General features: G+C 44.1%; 1 protein-coding gene across 5 annotated transcripts in view; it reads right to left on the bottom strand.

Moving 5' to 3' along the window:
- Positions 1-247: 247 nt before the first annotated feature.
- The window catches only part of LOC126229618 (uncharacterized), a 215,277-nt gene continuing 200,415 nt past the window's right edge, over positions 248-15,109 (bottom strand). Inside the window, exon 12 of one of the 5 annotated variants that reach the window (XM_049942361.1) lies at positions 248-705. In XM_049942361.1, the coding sequence (XP_049798318.1) occupies positions 571-705 (135 nt within the window). In that variant the 3' untranslated portion in view covers positions 248-570. The remainder of the gene's footprint in view (positions 706-15,109) is intronic. The other 4 variants (XM_049942360.1, XM_049942359.1, XM_049942362.1 and 1 more) reach the window with 4 other exon arrangements.

The following is a 15,109-nucleotide window of genomic DNA, read 5'->3' as shown; positions in this document are numbered from 1 at the left end:
ATTGCAACGAACATCTCTCTGAATGAAGTTTACCTGTCTTCAATCAATGTTTAATTAATTTCTTTGTTTGAGCCCAATAGCTTTCCTGTACTGTTGTTGAGCAGTTTCATATGCAACCAATAGTAGTTAAATGCAGCAGGTTTAGGCTTACTGTTAATTTTATTGCATAATAAATTAATACACCACATCAATAAAAATTGCTTGTTAATGTCACAAAAATTGAAAGTGATAAACAGTTTGAGAATAAGCTGATTGGCCACAGCTGTTAGCGTTAAGATTTTATTCTTAATATGCAATATTGAATTTGAAAGCATGAGAGTAAACATTAAACCATTTACTTTTCTAAAGTTTTTCTTTTTATACATTTACAGTTTTTATAATAACAGAAACATAAAATTGGTATTTTTATTTTGCCACATAAAAAGTTTTGGTTTAAAAACTATTGTAAACATATGTTTTAATGAATAATGAGTTATATTGAAAAGGTAAGCTTTAAAATATATTTTTAAAATTTAACTGCTTTCCCACTTCACTGTTTCAATTGTTTATCTTCTCCATTTTCCACCACTGTCACCATAAACCTCTGACTATGTCTCCATTTATTTCCATTTGCAAGTGAATGGCTTGATGATGCAAGGGATGGTGGAATACTTGAGTCCTCAGCAATGACTGAAAGACATCTTGAAGCCTCATCTGGACTTCCCACTTGAAAACAAGGAAAACGTTTATATTATATATTTAACAATGTTTATTGCATTAACTCTTGTGACATTCTGTTAGGATATAGTCTTTCCTGCTTATTTGTGTTACAAAATCTAAAAAAACCATGACTCTTTAAGAATGTGCTCTAAATATATTGTGATAAACATATTTCATACGTACATCTATGATGCCATGCTAAGACACTTAGACAAGTGAGGTTAAACAATAGACTACTGCAGAAATAAAAAGAAATGAGCAAGTCTCTACAACACACAAAAATCTCAGACCTAGAAAGTTCAACAATACACAAAATATAAAATGCTAACTTCATATGTTTAGTTATCACATCAGTCCTGGTTTGGATGTTACTGACTGCTGAAACATATCAGGTTGCAAGTCTGGTATGCATCACGGCCTTCTCCAATTCGAAGTAGTAGTACCCAGTGGATGCAGTTAGTGATGAGCACATGAGGCAGATGGATATGGTGGGGTGGTGTGTGTGTGTGTGTGTGTGTGTGTGTGTGTGTGTGTGTGTGTGTGTGTGTGTGTGTGTGCGTTACTACTGCGAGTTCATGTGAAGACTGAAAGACTGCCCAGGAAATGTAGTGCAGGATGAGAGGAAGTGCTCTTCCAATAATATATTTTTAAGTCTCCATACGGTGTTGATATCCTACCCCTTGTCAATTGGATGATAGTTGAATGAAAGATGCATTTATATGGACTATGAACAAGAAATGGCAGGTGAGCAAACTGGTTTTAGACTGGAGTATACTGCAGAACAGTTGAGTACAGTGAGGTGAAGAACATCAAGGGGTGGCTTGAGCAGTGCATGAAGGACACGCAGTTGGCACATGCACAGAGGGACAGCAGTTATACGTATACAGTGGCAGGTGTGCTTTGTACTTATTCAGCTCTATTTGTCACAAAATTTGCTATGGAGACAAAGCGGCTTATGAAAAGACGAAATTTTAGAAACAACAGTAGATAGGCAGGAGCCAACAGCAGCCCTTCATTCAATAACAGTGGTTTGGCTAGTAATCAGGAGGTTGGGAGGATATAATGTCACCTGCAGCAAACACAGTAATGTTTGTGAAATGGATGGGAGGCCAGATAAGCATTATGGAACAAAGTGGTGAGCAGACAAGTCAAAAACTGGAGCAGCATTTAACAGAAAGGACAAAAGAGCTTAGGCAGAACTTGGAATCCATTAAGGAAGAATTTGGAGGTCAGGGTATTCAGTTCAAGACTGCAGTATCAAAGCAAATACAGACTTTTCATAAGGGTTTTCAGAACAGGACTAGAGAGATTATAAAGAGGAGATCATGGAGCATAAGTAGATGCTAAAATTAAGTTACTGGAAGATCAATATCTACAGCATAAGGAGCACCTCCAGAAGCAAGTAACTGCAAATATAGTAAAATGTGTAGCCTTAAAATCTCATATCATCAACCGAGTAGCACACCTTTAGCAAATAATGTTTTCCATACTGGTAACTTGTTAATAAGATGTAAACAATTTTAGATTTGACATTGGAGGTGATGCTTAACACACTGATTTTATTAAAGACTAGCTGCTACAGACAGCTGCACTCTTATAGCAGTATCTTTGTTACGACTAGCGACAGTAACTAAGTAAGATACTCTACAGGCAATAACATCAGCTGCCCTTGCATGTCTGCCTGTTTGGGTAAACATAGCTCATGATGTGCTCCATGCTGTCCCCCCTTCCAAGCTGTTCCAAGATGCAGTGCTTCAGCACGTGCAGTGTCAGCACTTGCATGAGCAGGAGTGTGCATACACGCATACTGCTGTTGATGTAACTATACATTATATAATGTGTACTTTATACCAAAAAGTATTGTAGAAGTATCGATTAAACACACTGAAGATTGTATAAGCATTTTAGTCATTACTTTTAGTCTTACCACATGGCACATATCAACCAATAAAACCATTTTCATAAATACGATAAAGATCAAAAGCCAAACAGTAAATAGCTTTTTCAAAGAGTGAATACTTTTCCCTTATTCACTTAATGTTCTCCAAATCAGTAAGTATCTTGTACTACAAATTATCAAAATCCTAAGAGTAAATAGCTTTCTCAAAGATTTGGTTTGGTTTTGTTTAGCTTTGGGGGTGGGAAAAAAAAAAAAAAAACTGGAGTCATACATGCTCAAGTCAAAACTATAGAACACGAAGACAGAGAGGAGTTAAAAAACGACCATACATCAGTCCAGATTGACATAAGAGAAGACAGATAAAAACAGGGACATGGAGAAAGGGCTAAAAAAGACACCATAGAGAAACTGAGGACAAAACTAAAAATTAAATGGCTTTTACCATATTGCTTTGGCGGATAAAAAATAAAATGCAGTCGACAACCCACGCGTCGTTTGCTAAAATGGCCATTAGCTCAGATGGCAGACCCAAGCACGAATGTAAACAGTTAAAAAAATTGGCATTCTGTCAGGAAATGATGGATAGTTAAAACTTGGGCACAATATGTACAAAGTGAAGCAGTAGCGCCACATATCAAATGACGATGGCAAAAAAGGCAGTGTCCAATATGCAGCTGAGTTAAAATGACCTCCTCCCGGCGGGAGGGCTGAGAGGAGGTCATCCAAGCCACTGGGAGAGGCTTAATAAGCTGAAGCTTATTCCTGTGAAGGAAGGACTATTGGCGATACCAAAGGGACAGAGATCATCGGAGGGAATATAGGAACTTGCAGACTCAGGTATGAGGACTGCAGCCTTGGCAGCAGCGTCAGCAGCCTTGATACCTAGCAGACAACATGACAAGGTACCCACAGAAGCATCACACTGGCTCTACCAAGAGTGAGCAAGTGACAGTTTTCCTGGACTCGTTGCACTAAGGGATGAGTGGTGTACAGTGCACATACTATTCGAAGGGTGCCCAGTGAGTCTGAGGAGAGGACACAATTGAGAATCTGTGTCACTAGATGTACTCTGTGGCCTGATACAGGGCAAAGAGCTCACCTATAAATACTGAGCAGTGTGCCGGAAGACAAAATCAAAAGACACAGGTGCCAATGATGAAGGCACACCTGACTCCACAGTCAGTCCGAGAGCCATCAGTGTGTACAAAGGTACTATCGCGGAGTTCCGTACAAAGGTCATGAAACTGAGGGTGATAGACCAAGTCTGGTCAAGTGTCTTTAGGAAGCAAATGAAAGCCAAGGTTAACATGGGACACTTCGTGAAGCCGAGGTGGTGAAGGGTTCACACCCATTTGGAAAGTTTCAGGTAGTGGGAAGTTTTGTTTTAGGCACAAAAACGATTACGGTCATACATTCCCATGTCGGAATCCTAGAACACAAAGAAAAAAAAGGAGTTAAAAATGACTGCACATTAAGCCCAATTGACAGAAGGAAAGACAGCTAAAAACAGGGATTTGAATAAACGTCCTTAAAATATGCCATAGAGATGTGGAGATCCTGAACTAAAGATCAAATATCCTTCTCCATGGTATGATGGATAAAAAGTAAAACATGGTTGACAGTCCCCAGATCGTTCTCTAAAACGGCCGATAACTCAGAATGCAAATGTAATCAAGAACATAAGTGATTACAAAAATGGCATTCCATCAGGAAATATTGAACCGTCAAAGGTTGAACACAAAGTGGTGGGGGAGCACCACTTGACAAATGGCAATGGCTAAAAGGACAGTACCCAATACACAACCTAACGAAAGTGATCTCATGGCAAGAGGGCTGAGAGAAGATTGTCCAGGCAGCTGGGAGAGGCTTAATTCCATGGATCTTGGTCCCATAAAGGGAGGACCAGAGGTGATACTGAAGTGACACCACCTGCTGACAGATAGCAACACAGAGATCATCAGAGGGAATGGAAGTACTAGCAGGCCGAGGTAAGAGGGAAGAGGACTGCAGCCTTGACAGCAGTATCTGTGGCCTCATTTCTCATCAAGACTGATGCAACCAGGAACCCACATAACATCACAGTGGCTCCACAAAGAGTGAGCAAGTGACAGTGTTCCTGGACCCGCTGCACTAAGGGATGGGCAGTGTGCAGCACACATAGACTTTGAAGGGCACTGAGTGAATCTGAGCAGAGGACACAATTGGAAAGTCTGTGTCATCGGATATACTCCATGGCCACACACAGGGTGAAGAGCTCTGCTGTAAAAACAAAGTGTGCCGGAAGCTGATATCAAAAGACAAGGTGCCAATGACAAAGGCACACCCTACCCTACTGTCAATGTGAGAGTCTTCAGTGCATATGAAGGTACTATCGCGAAGTTCCATGAGAAGGTTGTGAAACTGAAAGCAATAAAGTGAGGCTGGAGTAGTGTCCTTATAAGCGAATGAAAGCCAAGGTTAACATGGGCCACGCCACGAAGCCAAGATGGTGAAGGGTCACACCCACTGGAAAAGTTGCAGGTAGTGTGAAGTTGAGCCACCGTAGCAAGTGCCAAATGTGAACTCCAGGAGGTAACAGAGAAGATGAACATGCCCAATACTGATGGTCAAACGAATCATCGAAGGAGGAGGCATAGGATGGGTGGCCACCCATGGTAGACAAACACCATACATACCTGCTGAGGAGAAAGCCATGGAGGTAGACAGTGGTAGTTCCGCAGCTTCAGCATACAGAGTCCCAACATTACTAGTGTAAAAGGTGTCAGTGGCCAAACGGATGCCACAATAGTGGATAGTGCTGAGGTAGTGTAAGAGGGATGGACATACAGACGCATAAACGAAGCATCCATAGTCAAGTTTCGGATGGACAAGGGACCGGTACAAATGGAGGAGGGTGGTTCAATCAGCATCCCAGGAAGTACCACTGAGGTCACATAGGACATAGAGAAACCACGTACAGCAGGCTGCCAGGTAAGACACATGGGAAGACCAAGGAGGATTCCTATCTAACATGAGCCCCAGGAATTTCATAGTTTCAACAAATGTAAGGGCAGCTGGACCAAGATGTGAAGATGGTAGGAAAAGCCATTTGTGCCTCCAGAAATTCATACACTACTGGCCATTAAAATTGCTACACCACAAAGATGACATGCAACAGACGTGAAATTTAATCAACAGGAAGAAGATACTGTGATATGCAAATGATTAGCTTTTTAGAGCATTCACACAAGGTTGGCGCCGGTGGCGACACCTACAATGTGCTGACATGAGGGAAGCTTCCATCCAATTTCTCATACACAAACAACAGTTTACCGGTGTTGCCTGGTGAAACATTGTTGTGATGCCTCGTGTAAGGAGGAGAAATGCGTATCATCATTCTTTCTGACTTTGATAAAGGTCAGATTGTAGCCTATTGTCTATCGTATCGCGACATTGCTGCTTGCGTTGGTCGAGATCCAATGACTGCTAGCAGAATATGGAATCGGCGGATTCAGGAAGGTAATACGGACTGCCTTGCTGGATCCCTACGGTCCCATATCACTAGCAGTTGAGATGACAGGCATCTTACCCGCATGGCTGTAATGGATCGTGCAGCCATGTCTCGATCCCTGAGTCAACAGATGGGGACATTTGCAAGACAACAACCATCTGCACGAACAGTTCGACGACGTTTGCAGCAGCATGGACTATCAGCTTGGAGACCATGGCTGCAGTTACCATTGACGCTGCATCACAGACAGGGGTGTCTGTGATGGTGTACTCAACAACAAACCTGGGAGCATGAATGGCAAAACGTCATTTTTTCGGATGAATCCAGGTTCTGTTTACAGCATCATGATGGTCGCATCTGTGTTTGGTGACATCATGGTGAACGCACATTGGAAGCTTGTATTCATCATTGCCATACTGGCGTATCACCTGGTGTGATGGTATGGAGTGCCATTGGTTACACGTCTCAGTCAGCTCTTGTTCACATTGACGGTACTTTGAACGGTGGACGTTACTTTTCAGATGTGTCACGACCTGTGGCTCTACCCTTCATTCGATCCCTGTGAAACCCTACATTTCAGCAGGATAATGCACAACCACATGTTGCAGGTCCTGTACGGGTATTTCTGGATGCAGAAAATGTTTGACTGCTGCCCTGGCCAGCACATTCTCCAGATCTCCCACCAATTGAAAATGTCTGGTCAATGGTGGCCGAGCAACTGCTCATCACAATACGCTAGTCACTACTGTTGATGAACTGTGGTATCTTGTTGAACCTGCATGGGCAGCTGTACCTGTACACACCATCCAAGCTCTCTTTGACTCAATGCCCAGGCGTATCAAGACTGTTATTACGGCCAGGGTTGGTTGTTCTGGGTATTTATTTCTCAGGATCTATGCACCCAAATTGCGTGAAAATGTAATCACATGTCAGTTCTAGTATAATATATTTGTCCAATGAAAACCCGTTTATCATCTGCATTTCTTCTTGGTGTAGCAATTTTAATGGCCCGTAGTGTACAAATGATTTTGTCAGTGGAAAAATGGAAGCCATTGTCAATGCTCCAGGAGTAAAGATGATTCAAGACATCGCTAAAGACACCACTCAGTGAGACAGGTCTGTGGAGAACTACAATAGATGGCAAAATCCTCAACAAAAAGGGAGCTGCAGATGTCCGATGGAGACGCGACAGGCCATTATAGGGTTAAGGGCCGTAGCAAAGAGGATGACACTTAGAATGGAACACTGAGGCACACCATTTTCCTGGCTAAAGGTGTCTGACAAGTCAGAACCCAAACACACCTTGAAAAAAAAAAAAACACAGTCTTTCAAAAATTCCTGAAGGAAACAGGGCAGGCGGCCGCAGAGCTCCTCGTGTAAAGAGTATGGAGGATACCAGCTCTCCAGCAGGTGTCGTAGGCCTTCTCCAAATCGAAAAACATGGCCACAGTCTGGAATTTCCACAGAAAACCATTCATTACATGTTGATGGTGAACTGCAGAATGGTGCACTGAAAATCCACACTGTGCATTCGTTAGTAAATTGCGAGACTCAAGCCACCATACCACCTGGGCACAAATCATATGTTACATCACCTTGCAAACTCAGCTGATCAGAGAGATGGGGCAATAGCTAGAAGGAAGGTTTTAGTCCTTACTGGGCTTAGGTATGGGTATGATGGTGGCTTTATGCCAAAGTTCAGGAAAAGTGCCTTCTGCCCAGATGTGGTTGTACGTGTTAAGCAGAAAGCACTTGCCTGCAAGAGAAAGGTGCTGCAACATCTGAATGTGGATGGCGTCTGGCCCTGGGGCAGAGGATCAGGATGAACAGAGCACGATGGCACTGTAGCACTCATGATTTGGAGAAGAGAAGGGTATCGCCCAAGCCTCCTCTGCTTGTTTCCGATGGAGGAAGGCAGGGTGATAGTGGGAAGAGCTCGAAATGTCCACAAAATGGCGGCCCAAGGTGTTGGAGATAGCAGTAGAGTCCACAATGACACTGTCTGCTATTGTCAGGCCAGAAATAGGGGAATGGATCTTTGTCCCAGAGAGCCATTGGAGGTTGGCCCACACAACAGAGGAAGGGGTGGAACTGTTAAAAGAAGTAGTGAATGAAATCCAGCTAACTCTTTTGCCATCCCATAGAATGCAATGGCACTTCGCATGCGTCTGCTTATAATGAACACAGTTTGCCATCGTAGGATGAAAGTTAAAAATGCGGAGAACATGCCTCCGTGCATGAATTGTGTCATGGCATGCCTCAGTCCACCATGGGACTGGGACACAGTGTGGTGAAGAGGAATTGCAAGGAATGGAATGTTCTGCAGCAGTAAAGGTAACGTTTGTGAGATATTCCACCTGGTCATCACAGCTGGGGAAATCTTTTCTTTGAAGGTCGCCAGGGAGGAGTAAAGCTGCCAGTCTGTGTTAGTACGCTGCCATTTGGGTGTGCATGCTTGTTTGGTACGAGTCAGCAAACAGGTAGCACACAGCAAATGGTCGCTCGAGTAGGTGTCAGAAAGAATGGACCACTGAAGGTGATGGGCAAGCTGGGAAGTGCAGAAACCTAGGTCCAAATGGGAATAGGTGTGTGAAGAGTTGGAGAGGAAAGTGGGTTCTTCAGTGTTAAGGTGGAAGAGATAAAGGTAGTTAAGAAGACCAGCCAAGAGGGCATCTCTCTGACAGATCTGGAAGAACCCCAAAGGGGATGATGCACATTAAAGTCACCAAGTAGCAAAAATGGGGGAGGTAGCTGCCTAACAAGCTGAAGGAAGTCTGCCCAGGTGACATCAAATGATGGAGGGGCATAAATGGTACACAGGGAAAAAGTCAGGTGGGGAAGGAAAAGGCAAACTGCAATAGCTTGAAGATGGGTTGTCAGGGAGACGGGGTGACAATGATCATCACCCCAGCATGACGCCCTCATGAGATGCTATGCCAACATCAGGGGGAAGGTCAGAACCAATTGGGAAGAAATATGAAAGCTCAAAGAGGTCAAGAGGGCGCAATTTCATTTCCTGAAGGCAGAGTACAAGGGGACACTGTGATGCTAAAAGCAGCCTTAAATCCTCTTTGTGAGACCGAAGGCCACGAACATTCCATTGGAGGAGAGTCATGATGAGGAAGAGATGGAGGGGTGTCACCTCTGCAACTGCCTAGTGACAGCCTGTGAAGAGTCACTACTACAGGGCACAGAAGCAGGAGGATCCTGCTCCATGGCATCCATCAGCTTGCTTGTGCTCTCCGTCTCTGGAGTCCAGTGCTGAAAAACTGTTGGTGGTTCACACTGGCAACACAGAGGCTGGCAAGGCCAAGGTATCATGTGGTGATATCATCTAAGAGGATCTTTGAGTCAGCAAATGAGAAGACTGTTTGCCTTTGGTGGACTTCTTTGAGCCTTTCCAGTTAGAGGGAGACTCAGCTATTGTTTGACTGGAGGGATGGAGGAAGTCTTCAAGGGAGTACTCTTTCTGTCCTTTCTGTCCTACCAGTTGTGTAACTGGTGGCTTCGCCCCTTAAGGCAAGAGTTTGATGGCTTTTTGCGCAGCTGGATGGGGAGATGGCAATGCTACCTTGACACTGGGCGATTTCCCAACCTCAGAGCTGAATTGGAGGCCACATGTCTGCATGTCCACATCCTTCATGGAGCAAGGGGTAACAAGAACAGAACTATAGGTGTCAGACAGGAGAACGCAGGGTTTGCAACCAGCCAGTAAGTTGTGAGCAACTGGGTAAGGCAATTTTTCCTTTACCTGGATCACTTGGATAGCCCGCTTATTAAGATACACAGGACAATCCCGGGAGCAGGCGGCACGGCTAGCATTGCAGTTGATACAGTGGGAAGAAGGAGTCAGACAATCACCCTTGTGCGCATCCCTACCACAGGTTACACATGTAGCTGGGTGTCAACAAGACATTCTAGTGTGATTGAAATGATGAAACTGGTAGCAGCACATCAGGGCCTGCATTGATCTTGTATGGAAGCATGACTATCAAAGGTGACAAAAATAGTGTTGGTGGGCATTGAGGAGGAATCTACCTTTTTCATCACCCAAAGGACGGCAATGACATCCTGATTAGAGAGGTAAGACTGGATTTCGGTCTCAGTTAGACCATCATGCAGCCTAATGTAAATTACACCATTGGAAGAATTCAAAGTTCTATGGACCTTGACAGAACAGGGTAGCCATGGAGAAGCGAGACAACAAGCAGTAGTTGTGCTTGAGAATCAAAAGAAAAGTGCCATTCTGTAAAGAAGAGCACAGTTTCACAGGGCCAGCTATTGCATCAACACCTTTCAGAATAATAAATGGATTTACGATGGCGAAGGACTAACCGTCTTCAGTACAAGAGACCACCAGGAACTGTGGTGCAGTGGGAAGGTCCTTTGAATTTTTAGCCTCATTACATTTACATTTCGTAGATGTTGAGTGTGAAGATGATTGACTCATTGTGAGAAAATCCTCCATGATTGCCAGCACCTCCAATTGTGCAATCCTTCCAACTGGGGCCCCCTTCACAAGGGGTGCACCCACATTATGTGATCGTTCAACACCTCAAGTCACACCTCCCGAACACCTGACAGAGGGACCAATCAGCAATTTAGTAAGGCTGCAGCTCATATGTGCAAACCCTACCTGACATCCTGGGTCTGGGAGTTATCCGTTACACAGTCACCTGTTACATGTCAGATGTGTGGGCCAGCCTTCAGGATTGCACAGGGAGGAAGAAGAAAAAGAGGAACCTCAGACACTGAAGTGGAGGAATGAGATGAGAAGGGAAACAAAGAAAGGAAAATGGAGTAAAAAACAATGGTGAGACTGTTCTAATGTCAGCGACAGACAATGCAGAACATTCCCAGTAACACCCCAGACATGTTCCCCAAGGGAGGGGAAAAAGAATAGCAAGAGGATAGAGATGCAACATGGAAGTGAAAAAATGCTGCAAAGGCTTGGAACCCGTGGTAGCCTAGCACAAACCCACCAAAGAGTGACAGGTCCCCTGGGGGAGGGGGAGGGGGGGGGGAGAAGGAAGATGTTTACCCTTACTGGGCTTAGGTATGGGTATGACAGTGGCTTCATGCCAGTGTTGGAAATATGCCCTCTCGTAGATGCAACTGTATGTATGAATGAGGAAGTGCTTGCTCGCAAGAGAAAGATTCTGCAGGAAATCCAGCTAGCTTTTCTTTCTGTTCTCCCAAAGAATGCAACAACACTGTGCATGCAACTGTTTCTAATGAATACAGTTTGTCTTTGTAGGATGGTGGTTAAAAACAGAGAGACCACATATCCACATGAAAATTGTGTCATGGCATGCCTCTGTCCACCAAAGGACTGGGACATGGCATGTTAAAGATGAGGTGCAAGGAATGTAATGTTCTACAGCAGTAAGAATAATGATTGTAAGATATTCTACTTGGTCATCACATCTGGGGAAATGTTGTTTGTTGAAGGTTGCCAGAGAGCAATAAACCCTCCAGTCAGCCTTAGAAAGCTGCCACTTGGGTGTGCACATAGGTGAGGCAGGAAGCAGCAAACAGATAGCACATGGGAAATGGTCACTCGAGTATGTGACAGAGAATAGACCACTCAAGATGATGGGCAAGCTGGGTGGTGCAGAAGCAGAGGTCCAACTGGGAATAGGTTTGCATGGAGGCTGAAAGGATCGTAGGTGCTCCTGTTTTAAGGCAGATGAGGTTAAGTTGATTGAGAAGGTCAGCTAAGAGGGCACCTCTTGGAAAGATTCTGGGAGAACCACAAATGGGATGGTGCACATTATAGTCATTGAGTAGCAGAAATGGGTGAGACATTTGCCCAATAAGCTAGAGGAGGTCTGCCCTGGTGACATCAAATGATGGAGGGATGTAAATGGAACAAAGAGGAAAGGTCAAGTGAGGAAAGAAAATGCAGACTGCAACAGCTTGAAGCCAGGTAGTCATGGACATGGGCTGACTATGAATGTCATCCCAGATGAACAGCATGATTCCCCCCCTCGAGGTGGAATGCTGTCCTTGGGGGGCAGGTCAAAGCTGACCAGGAAGAAATGCAAGAGCTGAAAGTGGTCATGAGGATGCAATTTTGTTTCCTGGAGGCAGATAAAAAGTGTACACTGCAATTCCAAGAGCATCAGTAAGTCCTCTTTGTTGGGCCAAAAGCTGCGAACATTCCATGGAGGACACACAGGACGAGGAAAGGTGAGGAGGGAAAAAATGAAGCAGTGTCACCTTGGCAGCCGCTGAGTACTAGCCTTTGAAGATTCACTGCTACAGGATGCAGAGGCTGGAGAATCCTGCTTCATGAGATCTACAGAGGTGTCATTCTCCTGTCAGTCTGCAGAGTCCAGGGAAGAGAAATGGTGGTGCGCACCAGTGACATGGAAGTCAAGTGGGCGAGGGTATCACATGGTGACACCATCGAAGAGGATCTCCGAGTCAGCGAAGGAGAAGACCAGTTGGTATTGTTTGATTTTTTGGAGCCTTTACAGTTGGGAGAGGAAGACTCAGATGTTGGTTGGCTGGTGGGATGTATGAAGTCTTCATGGGAGTATTTGTTCTGTCCTTCCTGGCCTGCCAGTTGCGAAGCAGGTGACTTCGTCCCGTGAGGCAAAAGTTTGGTGGCTTGTTGCACGGCTGGAGGATGAGGCAGAGATACTGCCATGACACTGGGTGATTTTACAATCATGGTGCTGAATCTGGGGTCACATATCTGCACAGCCATGTCATTCGTGGAGTGAGATGTAGCAAAAAAAGTACTGTAAGTGCTGAATAGTAGAACACAGGGTTTCTGACTAGCCAACAACTTGTGACCGACCGGGTAAGGCAGCTATTCCTTTGCCCAGATCTCTTGGATGGCCCATTTATTGAGATGCATGGGAAAATCCCAGGAGGCGGCACCATGGTTGCCATTGCGATTGATACAGCTGGGAGGAGGAGGTGGACAATCTCCCTCATGAGCAAACCTACCACAGGTTCCTCTTTGGCCAGGTGTCAACAGGACATTTGGGTGTGGTTGTAATGATGACACTAGTAGCAGTTTGGGTTTGGAGCATACAGTTGGACTGTGATAACTTCATTGCTTCCTTTGATCTGTAACAGAAGCACCATTCTATCAAATGGGTGAAAAAGAGTGCCTATGGGCAATCAGGATTCATCAACCTTTTTCCTCACCTGAAAGCAGTGACACCTTGACCAGAGAGGTAAGTTTTGATTTCTGCCTCGGTCACATCATCAAACTGTCTAGTGTAAGTAACACCATGGGAAGAGTTCAACATTCGATTTGCCTTCACAAGAACAGGATAGCGATGGATGAACGAAGCTGCAAGCAGTTGTTGTGCTTGAGAATCAGAAGTGGCTTCCGAAAGCAAAGTGCCGTTGTATAAATGAGAGCAAGGATTTCACAGGGTCAGCAATTGCATCAGTACCTATCTGGATAATATACAGATTTACCATAGCAAATGACTGACTGTCTTCAGTACATGAAACCATGAGGAACCATTGTGCAGCTGCGAGAGTGTTTGAATCATTAACCTCATTCCAGTTATGTTTAGAAGACACTGACTGTGAATGTGATGATTGCCTAATTGCAAGAAAATCCCCCATGATCACCATAATCTTGGAAGGCGTGTTCCTTCCAGCTGAGGGGGTGCACCCGCCTAAGGTGATTTTTCACATCTTGGGTCACACCTCCAGAATACTTGATGGAGGCACCAATTGGCAATTTGGGAAGGTAGCAGCTTAGGCAATCACCCCTCCCTGGGCCTGGCCTGTACCAGGGGTACTTGCGAATCCTACCTGTGAACCCATTGCTGGGAATTTAACATTACTCAGTCGCCAATTTTGCTTCAGATGAGTGGGCCAGCGTTTCAGGAGCATACAGGTAGTTGGAAGACAAAGAGGGACCTCAAACAATGATGTGGAGGAAGGACAGGAGAAGGGGAATGAAGAAAGACTTTTCTGATACCAGCTATTGAAAATGCAGAACATATTTCTATAAATATCTGTGACGAAGCAAGCTGGGATCTCTCTACTTCCTTTCTTGTTTTGCCATCTGCCTCCTTAAATTCATTTTATTTTCATTTCTGTCTAATTACCATTAACATACATGAGTATAATCTGATTTCCATAAAAGAGAAAAGTTGGCCCTCAATCTTAAAGAATATAGCATCAGGTCTAATTTTGTACTTAGTTCTGTGTATGTAATTTATTTCCTAATTTATTTTGACTATTCTTAGTTAATATCTTTTGTTACAGGGTGAAATCAGAAATTTTTTCGTGACTTAAATTCTATTGTTGACTTATAAACAAATATAGATTGTGTACTAATTATAAACATTTAGAAGAAGAACTACTAGGATTCTTAAAGTATTTATTTGGCTCTATTCGAGAACATATTAGCAAAGCCATCCCTTAATTAATTCCAGGTTTGTCAAAGTATTGCTTGTATAACTATATCAGTCCAGAGATCAGTTTGATGCCGCTCTCCATGCTACTCTATCCCGTGCAAGCTTCTTCATTTCCAAGTAACTAATGCACCTTACATCCTTCTGAATCTTCTTAGTGTGTCTTGGTCTCCCTCTACGATTTTTACCCTCCACGGTGCCCTCCAATACTAAATTGGTGATCAGTTGATGCCTCAGAATATTTCCTACCAACCAATCCCTTCTTCTAGTCAAGATGCGACACAAATTTCGCTTCTCTCCAATTCCATTCAATAACTCCTCATTAGTTATGTGATCTACCCATCTAATCTTCAGCATTCTTCTGTAGCACCACATTTCGAAAGCTTCTATTCTCTTCTTGTCCAAACTATTTATCGTCCATGTTTCACTTCAATAAATGGCTACACTCCTTACAAATACTTTCAGAAACGACTTCCTGACACTTAAATCTATACTGGATGTTAACAAATTTCTCTTCTTCAGAAATGCTTTCCTTGCCATTGCCAGAGGGATGGAGGGAGAGGGAGAGAGGGAGAGAGGGATGGAGGGAGAGGGAGAGAGGGAGAGAGGGATGGAGGGAGAGGG

Source organism: Schistocerca nitens, unplaced genomic scaffold (genome assembly GCF_023898315.1).
Source record: "Schistocerca nitens isolate TAMUIC-IGC-003100 unplaced genomic scaffold, iqSchNite1.1 HiC_scaffold_376, whole genome shotgun sequence".
NCBI lineage: Eukaryota > Metazoa > Arthropoda > Insecta > Orthoptera > Acrididae > Schistocerca > Schistocerca nitens.
Note: the sequence above shows the minus strand (reverse complement) of the source record. Positions and strands in the feature narration are given on the sequence as shown.